General features: G+C 40.4%; 2 protein-coding genes across 4 annotated transcripts; both read left to right on the top strand.

Moving 5' to 3' along the window:
• Window positions 1-1,131, top strand: LOC308323701 (hemoglobin embryonic subunit alpha-like). Its single transcript, XM_080775490.1, has 3 exons — window positions 1-158; window positions 435-642; window positions 895-1,131. Exons 1-3 carry the CDS (start codon window positions 64-66, stop codon window positions 1,021-1,023), a joined length of 432 nt encoding a protein of 143 aa, XP_080631616.1. The 5' UTR covers window positions 1-63; the 3' UTR covers window positions 1,024-1,131.
• A 1,291-nt stretch (window positions 1,132-2,422) lies between these two features.
• nprl3 (NPR3-like, GATOR1 complex subunit) lies at window positions 2,423-22,914 on the top strand. 3 transcript variants are annotated; one of them, XM_080776834.1, is made up of 14 exons: window positions 2,425-2,787; window positions 7,877-7,946; window positions 10,985-11,023; window positions 11,819-11,951; window positions 12,587-12,661; window positions 14,334-14,487; window positions 15,169-15,256; window positions 15,358-15,495; window positions 16,107-16,263; window positions 17,145-17,251; window positions 17,861-17,990; window positions 18,958-19,144; window positions 20,393-20,585; window positions 22,257-22,914. In XM_080776834.1, the coding sequence occupies exons 1-14, from the start codon at window positions 2,577-2,579 to the stop codon at window positions 22,420-22,422; spliced, it is 1,848 nt and encodes a 615-aa protein (XP_080632960.1). In that variant the 5' UTR covers window positions 2,425-2,576; the 3' UTR covers window positions 22,423-22,914. The 3 variants fall into 3 exon arrangements, with proteins under 3 accessions (XP_080632962.1, XP_080632960.1, XP_080632961.1); XM_080776836.1 differs by lacking the exons at window positions 20,393-20,585; window positions 22,257-22,914 and adding an exon at window positions 19,968-20,369 and having other exon boundaries at window positions 2,423-2,787; XM_080776835.1 differs by lacking the exon at window positions 10,985-11,023.
• Window positions 22,915-23,071: the final 157 nt, after the last annotated feature.

Genomic DNA, 23,071 nt, shown 5'->3' with positions numbered 1-23,071 from the left:
ACATATAAAGCATCGCGCACACGTTTAGCGAGTGCAAGTGCAGTCTCCATCTAAACAAGCAACATGAGTCTCAACGCCAAGGATAAAGAGATCGTGAAGATCTTCTTCACCAAGATTGGCGCCAGGGGTGCTGATATTGGTGCTGAAGCCCTTTGCAGGTAAGCGAATATTTATAGCGAATAAAGTAGTAGTATTTATAGCGAATAAAGTAGGCCTATATTGCGCTATCAAAGTTGTTTGAAACTATAGATTTTTCATTACACAGTAAAATCCTAAATGTTAGTTAATCTATCCGTTTGTAAGAGTGCACGCGTAACCATATATGGCCCCAACACTGATGCGTAATTTGCGCAATTACGCATTGTAATTCGCACCAATGTTATGTAATTGCAGTCTATTATAATACATAATAAGTGTACCTGTTGTTCTCTTAGGACACTCATGGTCTACCCCCAGACCAAGACCTACTTTTCCCACTGGAGTGATCTGAGCCTGAGCTCCCCCAATGTCAGGAAGCATGGTGGTGTCATCTTCAACGGTGTCATGGATGCTGTGTCCAAAATGAACGACCTTAAATCCGGCTTGCTCAATCTCAGCGAGCTGCATGCTTTCATGTTGCGTGTAGATCCTGCCAATTTCAGGGTAGGTGGTGTTCATGTATATTTTTAATATATGTCGGCCTATATCTTTATCCAAATGCATGCAGTAGTCTAATAACTAAACGTAAACCCAATCCAAACGAAATATGAAGTCAAAGATTAGATGGATTATGTTAACAATAGTGGTGGAAAGATGTGTATACCTATAGCTCTGTTCCATAGCCTTCCTGCTTGGAAGGCTATGGAACGTGTATACCCAACACATAACAATATAAACTATTTTATTTATTCACAGCTCTTCATCAACAACGTCCACATCGTTCTGGCTATCACATTTGCCGGAGAATACAACCCTGAAATCCACTGCAGTGTGGACAAGTTCCTCAACAGGGTGTCCCTGGCCCTGTCTGAGAAGTACCGGTGAACACGGCATTCAGAGCTTTGCACTATGATGACTGTTTGTGTTATCTTATCCACCTAATAGGCTGCCTATTAACACAATAAATCAATAAATGGAATTGTTTCACTCTGACTTCATTGTTGGGACTTTTTTCCCCCCTTCTTCAGTTTGATTGTTTCTATTGTCCACAATTCAGTTTGTGACTTTTTACTTGTGCTTCAATGTAGACTAGGCCTATATGGATTTTCAGTTTAGTATAGAAAGATCTTCTGCCTATATATTCATCTGGGACACATAGTCTACAAAAATCTAAATTGAACATGGATTCTAAACCGGATATTCGCAAATAATTTATCCCACAATTGTGCTTGTCGTTTCTTGATTTGTCACTAGACAAACAATGTGTATGGTTGGCATGTCTGTTGGGGATATGGTTGGCATACTGCTTGTGGTTGGTACAAATGGAAATGGTACTATAACTTCACACTGCCTGTGAGAGTCATAGCGCCTTCAACAACATCCAGAAGCTCAGTGTTGGAGGTGGATGCATGACCTGCTTGCCTGTATTGGTAGGATTACAGACTGCCAGACAGTACGTCAGACTGCAGGGAAGCCCATGTCACAGACTACAGTAGGCTATATTGCTTCTCAAAGTTTTAATTACAACTAAGGACCCCATAACTCTAGGAGTGCACTGCAATCAAATGCAACCAAATAGACCATTACTGGTCCAGATTTGGTTCCATGTGTGCACTCTGTTACAGAGTTATCATGAGGAGTGCATGAGCTGGATGCTATCCTGATGAACCTCTACCAATCTATGTGATGAGTTGGTGGGATGAAGAGCACAGTCATCCACAGACTCCTCGTCCCCTCGACTGTGCAACAAAGTCCCGTGATCAACGCACAGAATGCAGCCTAGAATAGTAGACCTACGGCTAAGAGACACACGTCGGGGACTACAAATGTCATGCCCTCAAATGAGACAAAGTATAATTAGGCTAATTCTACGTATGCTTTGTAATTCTGTAGAAACCACACACTCACTGTTGTAATCTCTTCCTGCACTTAATTGACATGAAAATATCCACGTTGATTGATCTATAATGTGATCCATGCATGGATCTGGATGGATTGGTGATTGGTTCAGATTTCAGAACCATGGTCAGCGCGCAGCGGCAGGCCAGCAGGGATCACAGCGGAAATCTTCTCTTATGGTTTAAATACTGGATTTAAATAGTAGAATAAGGTTAATATTTCAGGACAGATTTATAAAAGATTGTCTGTATTCATTTATTTTACATTTTATTTCATTAATTAATTCAATGGGTTCTTAGATTGGAATAATGTTGACACATAATAAGAGGGTTGACAAAACAAGGAGACGGAACCTTGTAGACGAGATCGCGCATCAGTCGGAACACGTTTCACTGTGACACTGCAATGGTGGTTGTGTTGTTTTGTTGAGTTGAGTTCTACACATTATGCTCCATGGTCTGTTGTACACTCATAAACATATGTAACCCTAACAATAGCTGTGTAGCGGAGTAGCTACTCGACTGTCTTGCTACTTATGTATGCACGACGTTAGCAAGCATGCTAACATGATGTTCAGCCCTTCATCTGAGCTTAATGGGGACCGAAAGTCGATGTACTCACAGTCGCAAAACATCGGCGAAAAGACCAGCCCCATAAGCGTCATATTGGTTAGTTCTGGCAGCAGAGGCAACAAGTTGCTGTTCCGATACCCTTTCCAAAGAGTTGCTGAATGTCCATCATCTCTAACGGGTAAGTGCCATAATATTACCTACCGCGCCTAGCCGCAATGCAACTTAGATCAGTGGTTCTAAGTTGTCAATTGTTTACCTTTTCTGTATTTGGGGACGGTAAGGTAAACAATAGTCCCCAAAGGGGCTAGGTACCAGGGTTGGTAACAGGGTAGCCCCACAAGCAGAACCCAAATGTAGTAAAGTTTCTGACAAATTTCATAAAAGCTTTATGTAGGGTTCCGAGAGGGGCTATAGTAACAGGGGTACTTGTGAGTTCCAGGGGGTCCCCAGCTAAATTATAGGAACCAAATGTACCCTTATGGTTCTGTAACTCGGAGGCCTCTTTTCTACGGGAGCGTACTCAAGTTCCCTCAGCCCTAGCCCCTCTCGGAACCCTCCATAAAGCTTTTCTGAAATTTGGATGTTGCTTTATAACAAATGTCAGAAACTTCAGTAGCATTGGGTTCTGCTTGTAGGGCTACCTCAGCCCTAACCTCGCCTCACCAGGCTTTCCACCGCCTCGGAGGAAAGCCTGGTCTAGCTGTTTCAAAAGTCCGTATGATCCGCGCTGGGGCCGGATGATGTGGTTACGTCATGTTGTAGTATTGTTTTGTAGTCGCCAGACAGGATGAACGGGCGGCGACAACTTCCCTTTCTCTCTCAATAAAAGCTCTCGCTTACGAGAGCTTTTATTGCTTTTAATCAAACAGGAAGCAACAAACAGCTTCCTGTTTGTTGTAGGCAAACCATTGCCTACAACATGACGTAAGCATATCATCCGGCTCCAGCCAGGATCATATACCGAAATGAAATGGTGCCCAGGCTACCTCAGCCCTATGTTCCTTCCTCACTCCTCAGCCATATGTTCCCTAAACCCTATGTTCTCATCACAAAATAGACCTTATGTTCTGTCAACCCTATGTTCCCTCATCCCAAAATAGATCCTATGTTCCCTTACCTTAGCCCCTTTTGGGACCCTTGGTTACCTTTTCTGAATTTTGTAGGTACCCTAGGGTCCCTGATCGGTTATTCCACTAGGACGCAGATTTACATACTCTCTGTTCACGGAGAGCCGCCGCTGCTTGAGTGTTGGTGAGATGTTTCAAAGATGCATATAATTGTGTAATGTGGAATCATGATCATCTTTCTCTCTCTCTCTCTGAAAATTAATTGGTACAGAACCCTAAAATTGGTTTGGAGCTGGAACCAAAAAATGGCCACCGGTTCCGTGGAAGCGCCAAGGTTCCAAGAATATAGAATGGAACCAGTTTCTTTTTGGAAAAGGGGGAGGTAATGGGTCCATTTGGTTCCATTTTGTACACTCTCAGTGTTAAATTAACATTGATTTTACAATATAAATTGTGGTCCCAGTCCCAGAGATAGAAATGCCATTAAATGGGGGTCGGTAGCCCAATGCACGTGAACCTTTAGGTATCATGGTTCATGAATGCGCCGTCAAGGGTTGGTATCGTAACTTAGATGCAGATAGCATTATAGCATCTATATACTGTTATCTTGTCATTTTCTCAAATAAAACAACCTGAAATTAAAGTTAATAAAACCCTTTTGGAAGCTGGAACACCGGTGTGCACTGCTGCACCATTCTACACTCTCAAATCACTGCATTGTCAAGTAAAAGGTGTATAAAAAGGGTGAATTGTTATTAGGTATGTCAATTATCGATTAATTCAATAATTGATAACCTTATCAATCGATTAACCGGTTCGTTAGTTGATAAGCTATGTTTTTTGTACATTTTATTAAAAAAAAATTTTTTATCTGAGAATCTTAAATTCCCTCAATGACTAACATAAAAATCTACATTTTGATGATATACAGAAAGAATACAAAAGGCATATTATATTCCTCAATTCAAATTCAATATTTATTTGACCATTTGTATGAGGAATAAAATGAAATGAAAAGTGCACTGTCTTGTCTGTCACATCACATGCAAAAGCAGAGAAGTTTCTGTGGCTACCAAGGTGGGGACAGACTTTTTTTAACCGGCCCACATGTGCGTTCCTCGGACAGCATTACATCCACAGAAACCCACACCCAATGATAGAACTGCAGAATGTTCTATTAACAGTTAACTGTTAGTTTAATTGTATAATTTCTTAACGGTTGATTAATCAATTAACGATTAACTATTTACATCCCTAATTGTTATTGTTTTCTTTGATGTACTGAACATATTATGTACTTTACATCATTATACTTGGGCGAATCTTTATTTTTTATTTTTTTTATATATATTTTATCCCACGATTTTGTAACCCATTTTTCACCCCTGTGTCAATCATCTAATGTGATCCTGGGCTCTACACACCCTCCATCAACCTAGTCCCCATATATGGGGGACTAATCCTGAGTCACCAGGCTTAACTTGGACAAACAAGACTCAAATAAACAGAACCCCCACAGACTGAACTACTGTAGGACTGCATCTATTGATGCATTTCCTCATTACTGATTATTCATATTACTTTTAATCGAATAATCGAGAAGCATATTTATATAAAACAAATTATATATCAACAAATCGATACATTATCCACTTACAGGAATATAATTGGACCTTAGTATGGTAAAAAAATAAATAGTCTCGTTAGGCAGGTTTTCTTTTTTCCTAAACAAGATTGGCTTTTTATTTAGATTTGTATTAATGCAAAAACCATGGCTTCCATTGTAGCATGCTAACTTTCCAGGAATAGAAAGCCTGCAGTTTTCTATTAGCTTAGATTCCCCATCAATGATGTCATTTGTAGGCAGGTGTCTGAACTGTCTACACCCCTCCTCTGAGACACAGATTAGGGATGGGAATTATCTAATAAATCATTCATTTATAATTGATTACGTTTCGATAACCTTATCGATCGATTAACCGGTTAGTTGATAAGTGCAGTTTATTTTTATCCTAGAATCTTAATTTTCCTCAATGTCTAAATCTACACTTTGCTGATATAAATAAAGAATACAAAAGGCATATTATATTCCTTAATCAAATATTTATTTGACCAATTGGCGATACAGGGCCAGGCAATGGCATATTTTATGAGGAATGAAATGAAAAGTGCATTGTTTTGTCTGTCACATCACATGCAAAGGCAGAGATGTTTCTGTGGCTGGGAGAGACCTTTTTTACCGGCTCACCTGTGCGTTCCTCGGCCATGCGCGCGAAGACAGCATTACATTCATAGAAAATCCCCCAATAATACAGTGGAACCACAGAAGTTTAATTGATTAATTTATTAACAGCGATTAATCGATTAAAACGATTAACTCTTAACATGATATTAACATCCCTAACACAGATTGACAAAATTGACATTATTATCATGAGGACCAATTATACGAAGATAGGTTGAAAATGGGTGAAGTCGTCCTTTAAGCTTTACTTTTAAACTTTGTCACACAACAGTGTCTGTTGAAACAGCAGATTTACAAGCTCTCGAGTCTCAATCCATCGATCATGTACTGTATCGCATTGCATTGTGTGCTTGTAGATCGCAATTCTTAATCGGGACTCAGGGGGTCAGGCAATTATAACATAATCACATACAGTAATACATGCTGTATTGTTGTCATTTCATCCTGATGCAACGACGTCCTCGCCACCAAACACAAAACAAAACTCTCCCGCATAACTAACCGCAAACTAATTGGTTCACCCCAAAATGTCCTATCTAAACTGTACACCCTGTCAGTAATCAGGAAGGCCACTCTGATTACACGGGACCCTCTCACCCCCACCACCAATCCTTCCAGTTAGGCCTACTGCCATCAGTTTGACGCTACAAAGCCATACTGGCTCTAAAAATATCGACAAGAATGTTGTTCACTCTGCGAGGATCACTTTGAATACATAAGTTGTACCAGGATCTGTGTTCTAACCTTTTCTTTTAGTACTGTTTTTAAGTATGCGTGCGTGCGTGCGTGCGTGCATGCTTGTTATCCAAACGTGTTTTAAATGGGCATTGCCTTGTCTATGAACATTGTCACTTGTGACAGACAATAAAGTTATCTTGATTCTTGACACTTTTAACTGACACTGGGCCTAGTTTTGATTGATTGATTTTGTATTAACAGTTTGTGAAATATGCACAGTTCAAGGAAAGGACAGTTAGCAGTCTGCTAAGAGGACTGAGATACCCAGAAAAAGCACTAAGGCATGTTTACATTGGGGTCCTCCATTTAAATTCATCAGAACATGTAATGACATACAAATATACAGTACTATGCAAAAAAAAAAGGAAAAACAATCAAAAGAAAAAAATATGTACAGTAGAGTTGGGGGGGTTCACATACAGTAAGTGTGTTTCAACTCTGCACACACAGTACATATTGTTTGAAGTATAATAATCTCCCCCACTGCAGAGTGTAAATGCTAGAAATTATACGGTAGGGGCACTCATCGTACGTCATAGGCCAGCCAAGTCTACGGACTTTTGATGTTCGTTTAGAGACAAATTAATAAATTCCCTGCCCCCAGCCAAGTCTATGGTCTTTAATGTTTGTTTATGACAGTAAAATACAACATAAAAGGTAATTTGGCTGATATAAAAAAATACTGCCCTCGCTGCGCCCCTTCCTTCAAGTGTGATTTTCTTCTTTGGTTTAACCACATTAACGCTAGTCTCCCTTTTCTGGGGGTGAACATTCTGTGAAAATATCAGATCTTACAGTGAAATCAGATATTTTCTGCCAAGATATTTTGTGTAGAGTGAAAACAGGAGAGGGCCTAATATAGACCTCTGGGGGACTCCAGTCAACATAGTAGTATAATTAGGATGTTGATATTCATTCATCAGCCAACACTCCCCACTGACAGGTAGTTGTTCCAGGGAGGGACCCCCCAAAAGCAAACATTAGATTTTTATTTTAAAGGCAGGTCTACAAGCGCAAACTGACGCGATGAGAGCTTGTATATCTGCTTGTGCTACATTTTAATAGCTAAAGTATAAAATAACACAACTTTCCCGGTTTTAATAGGTTAAGTCTAAGCTTGCTCAAAAAGTAGTATTTCCACTAACTGACTTAAATGATCTCAATTTAACATCTCTGAAAAGTTGTATTTGTTTGTTCCTTTTCCTTTTGTCTCAAAGCAAAACAACGAAGTCCATATGCATTGAACACAACAGGAGATGTTCTCGAGGACCAGGATGGTGATTCAAGGTACTGTTGGATTCTCATCACATAATGCTGTCATCTGTGTGTCTGTGTGTGTGTGTGTGTGTGTGTGTGTGTGTGTGTGTGTGTGTGTGTGTGTGTGTGTGTGTGTGTGTGTGTGTGTGTGTGTGTGTGTGTGTGTGTGTGTGTGTTCTCTAACCTTTTAGTGTGGTGATCATTTCAACTGTTCGACTGATAGAATTACTTTCATTAATGTTTGAGATAATTGCTTTATGACTTTCTGTAACAAAAAAACATTAACAGTACATTTTGTCAGCCTTGAGAGATGTTTCCTACCATTATAGTTGACCCAGTCGCAGTTTATTTGCAAGCATCAAAACAAGTTAAGTATCACAAAAGAGAATTGAGTCTGCAGTTTCTGCACATTGGTGATGCTGGAAAAGCTCTGCTCATTTCCATCCATTCAGATCTTCATCAGGACGTTGACGACGCAATCCAGCAGAATTCTCTTTTGTAATACTTTTACATTTAGCCCTCTGCGGTAAACTGAAGTGCTCGACCCGGACCAATGATGACTACCCATCAAGTGTTACGGAAATCCACCCATCTGTTCTAGATTTTGACCTGGACTGTGACCTTGAGTTGACTTGACCTTTTCAAGCTAAAAGTCAATGAAGTTTGGGTAGTGAGGCTACGTGAGGGACACGGAAGGTCCCGGGTTCGCTCCCCAGCCCCAGTCTATGTGTTGAAGTGTCGCTGAGCAAGACGCTAAATCCTACCTAACTGCTCCCTGGGTGTCTAGCCGACTAGGAGTCTATGAAAGTGTCTGTCTCTGTGTCTGGAGCTAATCTTAAACCACTGCACAGATCAGCGTAAAATCTCTTCTGCACACTGCCAGTAGACCACAGAATTAGATACTACAGACACAATTCTTTCACACGTTTTAAAGTTATTTAAATACTGTATTTAACATAAAAAATGTTAACAGATTAGCAACAATAGCAGGTCTACAGGTTTACGTGTCGCAAACCTGATTTTCTGTTCATCCTACGATGAATATATACTGGGGGCTAGCTAGGGCTTAAGTGGTTAAGACACCATCTGTTCTGTATATGAATTGAGATCTGTGCTTCACCCATGCAATTAATGCAAAAGGCTGTTTTCCTTTTTAACCCAGCTGACCATAGCAGTAGCAGGTGTACTAATCCCACATTAAGTCTGTAAAAACCCTTTGACGTTTGTCAGAACATTCACCCCTGCTTGTGTATCATCTCTTCGACTACTATGTTTTTCTCATTTATTTATTTATTAGATTTCAGGGCCCCAGCTTGCAGCATCCTCATATAATTAGGACCTGATATTGCATTTGTCAGCACCATACGGGTCCTCACTGGTCGATGCACGATGGTCTTCGTAGTTTTTATGGCTTATAGTGTATTTTTTAAAATCTTTTTTTAGACCTTGCTACTTAAATTCCAAACAATCGTATTTCTGCTCTTTAGTTCGGAGGCCTTGTTCTTGCTTTGGGCCATGGGCTTTAAGCTCATGGCTTTTAAAGGTTTTATGATTATCAACATGCTTTCAATGTAGAACATTTGTTCACAGAAAGTCTATGATAAGTAGTAAGTTGTAGTCTGACAGTGTGCCACTGAAATCTAGTCGATTATTAAGACCAGATATGATATGTAAGAATTGGACAAATCTCGCTACAAACAACAAATGAAATGAAATGAAATATTTTAACAAGCTTTTAAGGCTGTATGCATGCTGGGATCATCGCTGGCAGGGCATCCCTTCTTTAGATGTCATCTTCAACTTTCTTCATGATTTGTGAATAGTTTATCCTGGCAATTGCTGAGATTAAAGGACACACTCCATATATATAATGCAATATTGATTGTGGTGTTACTCTCACGAGGAAGCTATAGACAGTATAGGGTGCCTTTATGGACATGCATTAGTGTCAATTTTGAATCCTGACAAAGAACCAAAGTTCTTTGTGAAGTGAGATATATGGTTTCAGAGTTCTCAGAATTACACCACTGACAACAAGCACATCCTTGGTCACAACACTTTCAAAATAGCTTTATTTAAAAAGACAATTACTGCTACTGTAACTTCTTTGTTCATTCTGCTTTCATGCATTGGATTTAAGCACAGGTTAAATTGCAGAACAGTAAATATTCTGATTTATTTTCTGTATTATTGTTAACATTACATTCAGTGACAATCTTTTTTTAAGTGTCACTTAATTTGACATCTCGGCTTATATTAGTCTTGACACACTTGCTTCTACTTGATTCTGTGTATTTCTCCACAAAATGCAGAAATATTAGTGACATGAAACGTCATTGTGTACACAGAATACATAAGGTATTTTTATTGGGCGACCCCATAGCCAATGGTTAGGGCACATGCTAAATGGGTGCAGCCAGTCCCTGGTTCGATTCCTGGCTAGGCAGAATGTCACTCCCCTACTACTATACCTCTTCCACATTTCCTGTTTCTCTCCTCTGTCATAGTCAGTACACACAAATAAAGGCACAACAATATCTAAAAATAAGTACATAATACATATTATTTTATTTTGACACACTAAACATCTTCTCACATCAGGACAATGGGATTTTGCTTCGAAATTTGTGTAAAGTGTCCCTTTAACTACGTTGCTTTCTTTTACTAACCCATTAAGACTGTCATTTTAGATTTCTTTCGCTATTCAAAAATCGTGACAATTTGTGCAAATCTTTGAATACATACATTTTTAAAGTGAACATTTTTGCTTCTGTGGGGTCCTTGGAAGAACACATTTTGAGATGGGGGTCCGCTGCAAAATACATATAATTTTGGAGGTAGAATTTCATTAAAATGTTATACAAGATTTTGGCACATTAATAATTCACTTTAAAGTAAGCGCATGTTCAGCACGCAGAACAGCATTGTCACATTGACTCAGACAATAGCATAATGCTTGTTTGTTTTTTGTTTTTTTATGTCCGTTTATGCATTTAGTCCAACTGTGTGTTGCATTTTCCCTTTTGTTTGTTTTTTTTCTTCTTTTTATGGCCCAATTCCCATTTCAGAGAACAAACTCCACTAACTGATGAACAGTTGGTAGCAGGGTAAGACCAAATCATTCTAAACCACCTTTCCTACGTTTAGATCACCCCTGTCTTTTTTTTACCCTCTTCTTTCCTGTTTTGTGTCCTATGTGAACCCCAACCTCAATCTCAGAAAATGCTAGTAAATTACAGTTTCAGATCCAAGAATAAATCAGTGCTTTGGGTATAGTAGTCTGTACAGTTGTGCCTTGTTTCCTGCTACATGCTTTGTTGACAATTCAAAGGTTGCAAGTTGTAATTCAAGCATTAATTATAATTTGTACTTCCTTAGTAGTGGTAGTTAGTAGAAGTTACTAAACCAAATACAACCCAAATGCGAATCGAAAAAGAGCTGCTAATTAGTAATTACCACTTTTTGTCGAAAGGGAAACGTGCTTGGTGGGGTAAGTCTACATGTTTTTGTTTCTTTGGAGTTTAACATCTTGATTTGTGTCCCCTTTGATCTGGCTTGCAGCATGAGCTACTTCAGTAAACCAGCATGAGTCTGTCACATTCCCTTTTACAGAGACTTCACTTCTTCTACAACGGGGCCTGTTCATCCTTTTCACCTCTCAAATAGTCATACGAGTTTAATTCAAAATTGATCAGTCGATCAAATCCCGGGCGGATCAATCTGATTAACTCAACCTGTCCTCTCATAGACGGGAATGTTAATGTTTTTTAATAATAATCCAACAGAGCTAAGTTGAATTTTCTCACTTGTCCCTTTTTTTCTACCCTCCACCTTCTCTTGCCACGCACCAGTTTAATTATTTTGGGTGAGGCTTTATTTAAGGAATGTTTTCCTCCCTGCAGGTTCTCTGATATCATCCTTGCCACTATCCTGGCCACCAAGTCTGATATGTGCGGGAAGAAGTTTGAGTTGAAGATTGACAATGTGCGTTTTGTGGGTCACCCTACCCTGCTTCAGCATCCCCACATCACTCAGGTAAACAAGTACAAGTAACAGCAGCAAACATCTAAATGTTACCACATTTACAACTTGTGTTGAACCCTAGCTGCTAGAGTTCAACACAAGTAGTAAATGTGGTAACATTGAGGCTAGCAAACCTATTCTAGCCAGTGGTCACGTCATAATAGTGAACATTCAGCCTAAATCGGTGAACATCCACCCATAGCGGATCTACTAGCTGCTCTACAAGCTCACAGTGCATTGCAACACGTTGTGCGAGCTTGTAGATCGGCTATATTTGAGTGAAATGTGGTGTTAAGGGGAAAAAGGAAGGGGCCATGTATACTTTTGTTGACCCCAGTCAACAGAAGTATATGGGATTTCACTGGTTAAATGTGGCACCTCCATGTTCAACTACTTTATTCCTTTTGCACTATGCTAAATATGACCGACGGATCATTAGCTGGGTGAACCTCCATTGGCATTTTTGCCATGTTGGATCTCGACACCAGTGATTGAAAACCACACCTACAGAAGGTCTCATAAGCTGGCTAGTACACATAATGACTAAATAGCTATTGGTAAAGTTTGCAATGTGGATCTGTGGTTTAGTGTTTTGACACCATCATCTCATTAGTTTTTATTGTAACATTTGTTTTATTTCTGTGCAGGTTTCTAAAACAGATCCTTCACCTAAGAGGGAGATGCCCACCATGATCTTGTTCAGTGTGGTGTTTGCACTGAGGGTATGGAACAACTTTTATATTTCACTTAGGCCAGACTGTCTTTATAATCCTAATTGGTTACACAAGCGCCTTTGTGCTCCATAGATTACTCTACTGTAGAATTTCCCAAATAATGGGCCCGCACCCAATTGTGGGTTGCGAGTAAATGTAACAAATTTTCCAAGACAGTTGTGATGCGTTGGGAGCTTGTAGATTGGCTATTTGGCTGTAAAATCTCGAGCTAATGCGTTTGGGAACCGCTGCTGTACTGTATTGGGTATATAAAGTCTCACCTTTTGTCAATTACTGTAAATAATACCCATTTTATGATGAGCTGATTACATGAGACAAGTCAGCTGTGTTTGGGTGGGAGATGGGGTTATGCGAGGTCTCACGTTCCTCCGTTTCTGTCAGAGGGAGTGGTATTTCTTTGGCCTATATCTTTGAGAGTTAAGAAAGGCATGGCACTGCCCATCCCTGCCCAGCTTCAACTGGGTGACGCAGTCTCACCATGTGCTGAGTCACCGTCCCCACCATGTGAAAGTGCTCTGTCATGCTCGATCACTGATATCTTGCCCAAAAACCTTTTCTCTGACGTGATACTGTCTACTCTGAGTAAAAATGTCATTCGTACAGCATTTGTACCACATACAAATGCTTTTGATATTGTAGGAATATAGCGCTTATTTTCCCAAATTGTGTGGGTCGCGGACGAATTTGTGTGGGTCACGAGTATACCCCTTTATTTTTTGTTTTCTACATTTTGTTTTTATTTATAATTTCAAAAGACTTTCCCCCAAATCTCAATTTTAGTTAAAAAAAAAATCAAACTTAAAAAAAAAAAGATAATCATAAAAATAAAATAGCCTCAAGCTCACAACACAACTAAACAGTATTTTTCACCAATAGAATGATGAATGTCAAGACAATGCATGATGACAATTTAAATTATCGAAAGCTAATATTTTATTCATAAACTTACTATATTCAATTAATTACATGTATACTGTAGCTCTCAAGTTACACATTTTAAGATATTCCCACTACCAAAATGTCAAATTAGATCTTTACGGTGAACATTTTCACAAGTCAAAGGAATCGCTATTTTTTAACTGAAATGCACAATACACTTTTTTTTTTTTTTTACAATAGTCGTAAAGTCGTTGGGTAGAAACCGCATTATGTCCATATCTCAACTTTTTTTTAAAATGTTTTTCTTTTGTGGCTTTCGCCTTTATTTTATATTTTTTATGGAGGGACAGACAAGACAGTAGGCTGACAGGAAATGGGGGGGGTGACATGCAGTAAAGGCCGTCGGGATCGGGAGTCGAACCCACGGCACACTGCCAGACTGGATTACCAGCCAAGGTGCCTGGACCGCTGAGCCACGGCCCAGGCCATATCTCAACTTTTAATTTATGTTTTCATAAAGTGATGCCCTACTTTGTCGTACAAGAATGTCAGAAAAAAGTGAATGTAAACTGTGTTAAATGTGTCTGTGGGTTTTATAAACATTGAACCAATAAAAGGCATGAACAAGAGCTTGTGACTAAATAATAACCATCAATTGAAACACAGGTTATTTTTGTGAATTTCACGAAAGGTAACAGTTTTGGACATAACAAACCTGACAGTGACCATTACTTAAGTTACTTTCAAAACGTTATTGAAATGCTTTGGTCGCCCCCTACAGGCCAACGCTGACCCTTCGGTCATCAACTGCATGCACAACCTGTCTAGACGTATTGCCATAGCCCTGCAGCACGAGGAGAGACGCTGCCAGTACCTGACCCGCGAGGCCAAGCTGATGCTGGCTGTCCAGGATGAGATCACCACCATGACTGAAAGTGAGACACTTCGTCAACAGAATATTATCTTATCTTATCTTAATATGTTTGTCGGCTACCTTTTCACACTGAGGAAAACTGAATAAAAACTACCGTAAATAGAAACTAAGCCCTGATGAGTAAAACAGTTTTGTCAATAAATAATAACTAGACTAAAATGTTAGGGAGGGACTAGTGGAGAAGAGATCCAGTAGAACTAAACGATAAGTCATTTTATGCTTGGTTGCATTTGTGAGCTGCCTTTAGATCTGCTATTTTCAGCATGCAACCAAGTGTAAAATCAGCCATTACGATGCCATCATGGCCTGCCAGAATACATTTTAGTTGACCAAATCAACTAGATTTAGTCGACTACACACCACCTGCCGAATGACAAAAAATAAATAAAGTTTATATCAGTTATAAAGCACAATGACACTTTGGTAGATGTTTGGGTTGTGTAGTGTAGTTAACTTGCTATTTTCTGCATATTGTAATGCATCATGTATGATTGATCTTATAATAGGAACAGTGTTAAAATTATTGTGATTATAATTATTTTTGAGTATACAAATTAGTGCTGCACGATTCTTGCTCAAATTTAGAAATGAGATCGCATAGGTGTCTGAATCTAGATCTCGATCGTTTTCGATTAATTGTGCAGCACTAATATGGCTGTCATTTATGTTACTATGATGCCAGCGAATGGAAGTGGAAGCCCTCAGTCCCCCTTCAGACAGATTCTTCCTAAATGTAAGCTGGCCAGGGACCTGAAGGAGGCTTATGACAGGTTGGTGTTTAAACATATTTTATCTTCTGTCCATCATACTCATGTACTTTTTATTTTCCATGCAGTCATTCTGTACAACTAACTATTGTTTGCATTCTCAGTCTCTGTACGACAGGTGTGGTCCGCATCCACATTAATAATTGGCTGGAGGTGAGCTTTTGTTTACCTCACAAGATCCATCGGATTGGAGGCAACTATATCCCCCCTGAAGCATTGGAGCGAAGTTTAAAGGCAATAAGGTGAGCTTTAGCTTAATATAGAGCTTCTTCATCCACTGTCCGTCCGCTAGTAGTTTTAAGGTTTTCAGACCCTTTCGAAACTTGGTTACCTCAACCTAAGCCTGATTCGAAATTAGCATAGATAAGGGATTACTTGTACAGCACAAATCTATGACGAATACAAACGTGGCTGAAAATGCTATGGTATAGTGCTTAAAGTTGCAGCACCCCCCCCCCCCCTTTAACCTTTTAACCATGATGAGAAACAAGCAAGCAGTCTGGTTTCACTGAGGATTCTTTTCTGTGGCTTTGCCGCCACCTAATGTTATCTTTCAACATTACATGTAAAATATTTGCATTCCTGATTCTGAAGGGACTATAAAGTTTCAACCACATCTCCTTGAGTATGCATTGCGAGCTTGTAGATCAGCTATTTTCAAAAGATTTGTATACTTTTGAAAACTGAGTACTTTCTACTTTTGGTACATTGAGGTACCAATACTTTCGTACTTTCACTCAAGTTCATTTTTGATTAGCAGACTTTTACTTGTAACTGAGTGTTTCTACATTGCAGTATTTGGTACGTTTACTTACATAACAAATGTGAGTACTTTTTACACCACTGCCTCTAGGCCGTATCATGCGCTGCTGTTGCTGGACAGTGAGAAGGCTCTGCTCAGCCAGCTTCCTCTGGACTGCTCCCCAGCGATGGTACGGCTCATCAAGACCTGCTCGGCTGTCAAAAACCTACAACAGCTCGCCCAGGATGCAGACCTGGCCCTCCTTCAGGTACAAAGCACTACGTGGTCAAAGTATGTTTGATAGCACTCTGAGGAAGACCTGTTAGGTTAGTGCTCAAACTCTGCCCGAACCCGACCCGACGTTTTCGGGCGGGTCAGGTCGATGTATTCAGATGTATTAGGATGTTGATATTCATTCATCAGCCACCACTCCCAGGTAGTAACCCCCCCCCCCCAGAGAGGACATATAGGGCCTTAGTAGTTAGTCCTACTCCTCCTCCCAGGCAACACTCCCCACTGACAGGTAGTTACCCCCCCCTTTTGATTTACCGGTACATCAAAAGGGCATGTGAGCTCAAACCCACAATTCAACATTTTGGTTTTAAGATGTTGATATTCATTTTGTATTCATCCTTAGGACCCCAAATCACACCTTCAAACAAAGTGTTTTTCGACTGGGGGGGGTCATAATTTGACCCCCCAGTATTCGGATGTATTAGGATGTTGATATTCATTTTACTATACTACAGACCGCTATTAGGAAGTATGGTGAAAGTGCAACGCTAATATTATAACTATCATGGAACTGATATTCAGAATTATTTAGTTGATATGTTCAGTCTGTGTGCTCAAAGTGTTCTTAGTGACCTAGATAAATGTAAAAAAGGAAAAAAAAGAAAATAAATGTAACAGAAATTATTTGGCAGCTTACGTTATCATTATGAGTGGTATCACTCTCCCCATCTAGTCTATTGGGCTATTTTAGCATTTATCTGCAATGGGTTTCAGGATAGATGTGTAGCAGTAGCTGCAGCACTAGGTTTAAATATAAATATAATTTATTAATAGTTTTCAGTGTCATACAAATATAACAATATTGCTGTACAATCTTTGCTTAGTTTTCACATTCTTCATTTTGTCGTCTTTCAGATCTTCCAAATCGCTGCTCATTTGGTATACTGGGGCAAAGCCATTATTGTCTACCCGCTGTGCGAGAACAATGTCTACATGCTGTCACCTCATGCCAATATCAGCCTGTGAGTTTGTGAGCAGCAGTCTGTCTACTCCTTCCCATTTTCTTCTCTGCCATGGCTCATTAGCTCTGCCATTGCTGACAAATGACAGCTAATGAACCTAAAAGAGTGCCTGCCCGTGGCTGTGCCTCTTATAGGTGCCATCAGTGTGTGTTTGATAAATCATTTCCCCTCCCCTTTTCCTTGACAAATTGCCCTACAAAAGCTCATCAGTTAATCGTGATATTGGCTACACGAATGTATTGGCTACATTATTTGGGCGTGGTGGTGTGATTTATTTGGACAAATTCAGGTTGGGCCACTGACACAATTTAGCAAATTTTCCAATATTCACAAAGACCACAACATAGTCATAGACTTTGCTGCTCAAATGTCGTGAAAAATGATCGGAAACAAAATGCGTTAACACATTAAAGCAAGCTCACAGTTTGTCACTTTGTGGTGCACTGCAAACTTGTGCAACTGCTATTTTGGAACATTTTTGAAAAATCTTGAAAGTGCGAGAACTACTGATTTAGAAGGTTTATTTGTAGAATCGGCCTCAGGATTTGAGATGTTAATGGTAAACGAGTCTGTGTTGTTGCATAATGTGAGCCTCTTTTCCCTGTGTAGGTACTCACCTCTGGCTGAGCTGTTTGCCAAGCAGTTTCCCGGCCATGATCTTCCCTCAATGTTAGCCAAGTTCTCACTGCCTGTCTCACTGGCTGAGTTTAGAAACCCCCTGGAGGCTCCTGTGCAGGAGGTAGGATTATAACAGAGAGCATCGATCAAACACCACAAGATAAGCCATAGTTCTTGATTGGTTCTACCAGTATCTACCAGGCTAATTACTACATTTTGTCAGCACTGATGCTATTAGCTATTAATGTGCCTAAGATCCTTTTGAATTAGGCAGTGTTCCTTGAGCAAAGATGATAAATTATGGATAGTAGTGAACAGCAGCTTCAGCCTCTAACAGCCAACATTTTTCATTGGGGAAAAAATACCAGAGCAGTGATTCTCAAACATTTTAATTTCAAGGACCCCTACAACTCTTGAGATTGTACAAATAGAACCAAATAGAGGTCTATTTAGAGAACCACTCTGTAGCCTACTAGACTAGAGCAATGTCTTTTTCGTAGCATTGGAGGTCTTGCAGACTTCTGACTGGATTGTGTTGAACATAATGGAGAAGTTGTATCCTATTCTCTTTATTCAGACCGCAGCCATCTTGCCAGCAAGGTGATACCTAGGTGACACTTCCCATAGACAGCCTATTCATCCAAACAGAAAAGTCCTCTCTAATTATATTAAACAACGTCAAAATCACCAACATTGCAGCTGTAGGGAAAGCTTGAATGATCCTCTTTCAATCTGTAAGTGTTTGTTTCATAAAAATCCTTGCAGATGATTATTTTCTAAGTATCAGAGTAAAGCAACCTCCTGCATTATGTGCACATTAAAAACAGGTGGTACGCATGGGCCGTTGAGTGATAGTCAACGAGCACTTCCAAACTCCAGCACTTAGAAATAAATCATCTGCAAGGAAATTCTTGACAGGAAGTAGCTCATAAAATGTCTACGGTGGATTTTTATGAAACAAATACTTTACAGATTGAAAGAGGATAATTCAAGCTTTCCCTACAGCTGCGATTTTGGTGATTTTGACGTTGTTTAATATATATATTTTTTAATATAATGCCTTGACTGTGATGATGACCTGCACTCAGGCCCAGTTGATCCAGATGGTGGTGTGGATGCTCCAGCGACGACTGCTTATCCAGCTGCACACCTATGTCTGCCTGCTGGTGCCCCCCAGCGAGGAGGAGCCGGGCCCAAACGAAGAGCCCCCCCTGGCTGCACGGGTAGGGGGCCGCAGTCTCAGCACACCTAGCGCCCTCAGCTTTGGTTCCCCAAGTACGTACCCTTTCCAATAATTGAGTTGATGTTTTTGTCTAAACATCATAGCACGGTTTATAATTCCAGGACATTCAGATTTAATTTGTAAATCAAGCTTTGCTCCAGAGGCCTCTTTAGTCTTTTAGTCTTTTAGTTTTGTATTCAAATCGATGCTAATTTTGACAAATAAGAAAACTTTAACCCATTTTGGCCTGGCCTCAAAATGTAAAAAGAATATTCTAAATCCTCCAGTTTTCTGAAATAAATATTTTCATGATTTTTCAAAAATAGCAGACCTACAAGCTATCGGTGGCACGCTATGAGCTTGTAGATATGCTATTTTTCAATAGCTAAAGCATAACATAATGCACCAAAAGGGGTTCCTGCCCAGAATGGGTTAAACAATAAAATTGACACTGGAAACCCAAATACACACTAGTTATGTAATTTGTACATAAGAATCTAAAAAGTGTTAAATTAGTTAAAATCAAAACAATCTAAATCCAATTATGGTGGTTATGCTCAGATGGGATTTTTTTAACGAAAACTACGCAGTTCATTCTGCGAACCAATCATAAAAGCCTCTGCTCCGCTCTGCCTGTATGCGATAGTTGAGAGATTGTTTAACAAAGCTTAGTTCAACGAAGCCATGGAGGTGTCAATCATAACTAGGAAGTAGTCAATCAAAATGTGATCTTCCATGCCAACAGAGCTTTTTTATGATTTCAAGTCACGTTTCCACTGAGGCTTTAATACTTTATGTTGGATTTAAAAAAATATATATATATATATATATTTTTTTTGTGGCTTTCGGCTATTTTATTTTATATATTTTATGTAGGGGCAGACAGTAGGCTGACAGGAAATGGGCAGAAGACATGCAGTAAAGGCCGTCGGGATTGGGAGTCGAGCCCGCGGCACACTGCCAGGCTGGGTTACCAGCCAAGGTGCCTGGACCACTGAGCCATGGCCCAGGCCTTGGATTACATATCTCAAGCAAATGTCAAGTCTCTTCAAAGTGGTTCTAATATCCTTAGTGGAACATTTAAAGACGTACAAATATACACTTCTATGAAAAAAAGGAAATCATGATATATACAGTTAAAGAAAGTAATTCTATTTAATGATATTGATTCAATATCATATCAATTACATTAAGAACGCTATTTGAACTGAGGTCTACATTATTTCTGTCCCCATGGAGTCCCTTCTCGTACGTATCAGATATGCTTCTGATTTCTCAGTGTGTTCACTGTTTGTATGTAGCCAGCAGTGATGACATGACACTGACCAGTCCCAGTATGGACAACTCCAGTGCGGAGCTCCTGCAGGGGGGAGACTCTCCTCTCAACAAGAGGATGACCGAGACACTTCTGGCCAGTCTGAGTGAGCACGAGAGGCAGGTCATCCTGAACATCCCTGCTGCACAGAACCCTGAGGACCTGCGCATGTTTGCCAGGTAATCTGTCAGCCTTGGATGGATGTCAATAGGACTTAAAGGGGGTAGTCAGTCACCCAAGACTTATTTTCTATTAATTAGACACCCCACAAAGTCTCATGGAGATTTTTTAGTTTGAGCCAATAATTTGATGACCATCTCGGCGTCTCCATAAATTCACGGCATTTTTGGGTGAACTACTCGGGGTGCATACTTAGTTTAGACTAGTCATTGGTTAGACATGGGTTAAGATTAGGTTTAGGTGTGCTGCCCCGTGGGAGGTTAGGTTTAGGGTGAGGGTTTGCGATAGGTTGTAGTTGTATAGGACTAATGACTGGTGTAACCATTGACTAGTCTAAACCAAAAACTGTCTAAACTAAGTACTGCACCCCTAATGCAGGGCTAGGCAATATATAGATTTTTACTTTTATAATTTGAGATTTATTTACCCACCCTTGTGCAGATATTTTAACAGATGAGCTGAATATCAGTGTAGTTTTTTTAAAAACGATATTTATATGGCTTTTTTGCCTTTATTAATGGGGCATTTATTGATGGACATGCAGCAAAGGCTGACGGGATCGGGACTCGAACGCAGCACGCCGTCAGGCTGGATTACTGGCCTAAGTGCCTGGACTGCACAGCCACGGCCCAGGCCAGTGTATTTTTTTAGGGGAAATTACCAGTAAATAGTTTTGGGAAAACAATTGTCACAACATTTGTCAAGTCCCTTTAACAGCATGACTTATACTTACAGCATGAATTAAAAATTAAGAATAGCTTCAGAGTGTAATTGTGAGATCATATACGAGTTGTGAAGAGCAGGGGGGGGAAACAATGCTTCAGCATTAAATAATGTGATTAGTGCCTTAGTGGACCAGTCAGTGGCCTTGTGGTTAATGTGTCCGCCCTGAAACTGGGAGGTCGGGGTTCGATCCTCAGCCGGGTCATACCAAAGACTGTAAAAATGGGACCCAATGCCTCCCCGCTTGACACTCAGCATCAATGGGTTGGATTGGGGGGTCAAATCAACGAATCAAATGATTCCCAAGCACGGCACAGCTGCAGCTCACCGCTCCTTGGCTGTGGCTCACCACTCCAAGAGATGGGTCAAATGCGGAGAACAAATTTCACTGCGGTAACGTGTGTGACAAATCGCACGACTTTGACGTCCAGTCAGTCTTATGTGGAGCCTTCGGAACCGTTGGCGGCTCGAGAATCCACCATTCCTGAATAAAGTGCCTGGTGCTGGGAGTCTGGTGCAACGCACAGGGCCTGACCTGGTGAGAGCAGGAGTGGACCTGGTGAGACGTAGGAGGGGCCCGGACAGGAGTCAACCCACAGAGCCTAGTCCTTCCACGCGCCAGAATGGTACTGCCCAGTCCCGGCAGAGTAGTTCAGGAGGAACGGATTGTGTGGCCCTGGTTTTTCCCTAATGGGACTGATCGAGGGTAGCTACTGGGACGTAAGTCGGGACTTGATCACCCCGGCTGGGTCACCTGAGTGAGGGGTATGATGTTGGGAGACCCGAAACCCTGATGACCTTGGGATACATCACTGTGGATACGTCCCAGGTGCATCCATGTATGTATGTATTTTGTTTTTTTATGGTAGATTTAAGGAGTTCATGATTCAGTGAAAAACACCCGTTCCAACCTTGTTGTTCTGCCTGTTTTTGTTGACTGTTCCCAGACTGCTGCACTACTTTCGAGGACACCACCACCTGGAAGAGATTATGTACAATGAGAACATGCGGCGGTCCCAGCTCAAGACGCTGTTCGACAAATTCCGCTATGTTCTCGTGGTGACCAACCATGAAGACCCCATCATCTCCCTCTTCCAGTCACCGATGGAGTAGGGCAGTGGTTCTCAAACATTTGCCAAATTGTCCAATTAAATATGAAAGAGACAAACATTGTAAACATAGCCGAACTACAAGCTCAGTTGTAGGCGTCAACCTATGAGCTGTAGATCGGGCTATTTTCACAACATTTATATGTGGAACCGAGTCAAAGGAAATGGAATGCCTCTCAACTCCTACAATTCCAAGTGCTTATCAAAGCACTTATTCAAATATGATTATTTTGGGGGTCACAGGCTCACAGCCTGAAAAGGTTGAGAACCACTGGAATAGGGTGACTGGCTCGAACGATGCAACCTACTGAGAAACATTTCAGAGCTAATACAGTACTATGTCATGGTCACAGCTAACTACTGTAGCTCAACAATCTGCTGTTATTTTGACCACGCCATCATTCTATGAGCTACGATGCAATGTGTATACAGTGTGAAACAAAGTATTTCTTAAGAGTCAATGTTTTTGTTTATATTAATAAATTATTTTATATGTACAAAACGCCTTGAACGTGGCTCCCATGTCATTTTCCCTGTCTCGGATCTGGTTGTGATTTCTACCCAAAAGAGGGGTGCACGTTCTGTAATGATCATTCCAGGCCTCTAGCAAGCTCCCCAAAGGAATCCCCAGAGGTAAAGGAGAAAGACGGCAA

Source organism: Protomyctophum bolini, assembly GCF_963924005.1.
Source record: "Protomyctophum bolini genome assembly, chromosome: 11".
Lineage (NCBI taxonomy): Eukaryota > Metazoa > Chordata > Actinopteri > Myctophiformes > Myctophidae > Protomyctophum > Protomyctophum bolini.
The sequence above is the reverse complement of the archived record's forward strand: the minus strand, read 5'-3'. Positions and strand labels throughout refer to the sequence as shown.